At 65.3% G+C, this 2153-nt stretch overlaps 1 protein-coding gene across 1 annotated transcript; it reads right to left on the bottom strand.

Annotated features, from left to right (window-relative positions):
- Positions 1-48: 48 nt before the first annotated feature.
- Positions 49-605, bottom strand: EMIHUDRAFT_254041 (hypothetical protein; the record flags this gene model as incomplete). Its single annotated transcript, XM_005781179.1, has 2 exons — positions 49-72; positions 156-605. 2 exons carry the CDS (start codon positions 603-605, stop codon positions 49-51), a joined length of 474 nt encoding a protein of 157 aa, XP_005781236.1.
- Positions 606-2153: the final 1548 nt, after the last annotated feature.

The raw sequence follows: 2153 nt of genomic DNA, 5'->3' as shown, positions 1-2153 counted from the left end.
AACACGCGCCAGAGTCAGGGCGCGAACCCTCGGCCTCGTGCCGTGTCTTCAGCGGATCGCGCGGAGACGGTCCTCTCGAGTGTTCGGGGGTTTGAATGCAGCGACCGGTGTTTTCGAGGTTCCGCTTCTAGAGCGGCGCCGAGGGCGGCGGCGACTCCGCGGGCGGTGCGCTCCTCGAGGGCGCGCACGTCGCCCTCGCGCTCCTGCTCCGCCGCCACGATCCGGTACGCCTCCTCGGGCGCCGTCCCCTCCTCGATCAGCTCCATCTGCCGCTCGACAAACGCGTCGGCCGGGTGGCGGCGCAGCTCGTCCGGGACGGATGCCTCCTCGAGGAAGAGGGCCTTGGGCACCATCGTCGCCGCCGGATTGCGGCGCAGCCACTCGCGACGCAGCTCGTCCTCCGGGAAGGCCAGGTCGGGAGGCCGGTCCAGCTGGAACTTTGGCGGAGGCGGGTGCGCGAGCGCCGCGTCAAACCAGAGCGGCCGAGGCGCGACGTTGCCGCGCTGCTGGCGCTCGACGCGGCTCATCAGCGTCGTACGCACCTTGCGGCCGGTCAGCGTCGGCCTCAGCCCGCGCGGGACGTGCCACCGCTTGACGAGAGGCATCGGACGCCGACGCCGCCGCCTTGCTCTCGCGGCTTTGCGCCACCGGGTTCTGCGCCACTGCGAGTGGGGATTTGTGCGAATGGAGAGCGCCTTCGTTGTTAATAGTACAAGCCCAATGGTCCCTTGCAAGCTGCTCTCTCGAGGTTCTCGAGGTGGATATCCTTTGGCCGCGTTGGGTAGCGAGGATTGGTGTAACCCGAGCCACGGAGGCGTGTTTTCTGACGGCCGACCGTCAGTGCACGGAGTTGCCCCTTCTCCGACTGCCCCGTTGCCCCGTGCCCCGTTTTGAGCTAGACTTCGATGTTAATAGGAACAAGCGAAGGCACACACAGCATGACGCCAAACACACGATTGCACGCACCGCACCGCACCCCGCACCCCGCGGCCGCCGCCCCCCCCACCGCCCCTCCGCCCCGCCGGGTGATGCTCTGATAAACCCTCCGGATCTTCGACAAAGGTCGGATATTTCTTTTTTCAAAGTGCAAGGTGTGAATAAGAGGTTTATGATAGGGCTACTACGACGAACTATGCGGCAATCGACTGGGCGCCTGGCGCCCGACCACCCCCGCGCAAAGACCTCGTAGTAGCCCTCCCCGTAACCGACTTGGCCGGACTTGTCCAGGCCGCTGTCGCCGCGCAGATCGGCGCGAGCAGTCGCTCGAGGGGCTCTACTGGCTGGCGGTGCTCAAGGGGAAGGCGTACACGCTGGCCGAGGACACGGTCGTCAACACCGACACCATCCCCGCGCCCCGCGGGCTATCTCGTGGTCAAGGCGCAGTGGCTCAGGCTCGAGCAACGCGAGTGCGAGGGCAAGCTTCGCTCCTACCTACACGCTGCTCGAGGCCGAGACGCTCATCATCGTGAATCACATGGTGCGGCTGGCGGGCTTGCGCTTCTCGCCCGGCCCGGGCGGCCCTGCGGACCGCCAGCTGAGGAGCGCGCGCGAGAAGCTCTATTATATTGGCCTACAGACGCATTACTCGCTCGAGGCGTGCTGCAGTGAAGACCAGTCTTATTGAACTTGTTTGGAGGCGTCGATTTGTGCAAAAATGTGTGTTAGAGAGCGCTAGATGGCAAAATTTTCTTCGCCTCCGGCGGGGCCGCTCGCCGCGGGGCTAGAGAGTGACTTTTGTCGATGTCGGCTAGAAGTGCTGCACGTTTTTCAGAATTTCACCCCGCCTGCCTATGGGAAGGATAGAGATGGTACAGCGGAGGAGGAGCACAAACACGTATGGGAGGGTAAAGTTGCGCGACACGCTGCCCGGCGTTTCTCACTTTCCGGGACAGCCCCGCCCTTGTGAGGCAGGAAAGTGACGACTACCCCATACGTACGCCCTGTCTGTTGCTTCTACCCCATCGCCGACCGCCCATCCCCCCCCCCCCCTTCTCCAACCCCGACGAGCCGCTGACCGTTGAGCCCCTGCCCTGCGCGCCTCGGAGCCCCTGCCCCCGCGAGACCGGGGGGTGAGTGTTCTGCAGCAGCCTTGCTGGGCCAGAAGATCCGCGCCGCGAGTTTCTTGGCCAAGGGGGCCCCTTGGGGGGCACCCG

This window comes from Emiliania huxleyi (assembly GCF_000372725.1).
Source record: "Emiliania huxleyi CCMP1516 chromosome Unknown EMIHUscaffold_2054, whole genome shotgun sequence".
NCBI classification, from domain to species: domain Eukaryota; phylum Haptophyta; order Isochrysidales; family Noelaerhabdaceae; genus Emiliania; species Emiliania huxleyi.
Note: the sequence above shows the minus strand (reverse complement) of the source record. Positions and strands in the feature narration are given on the sequence as shown.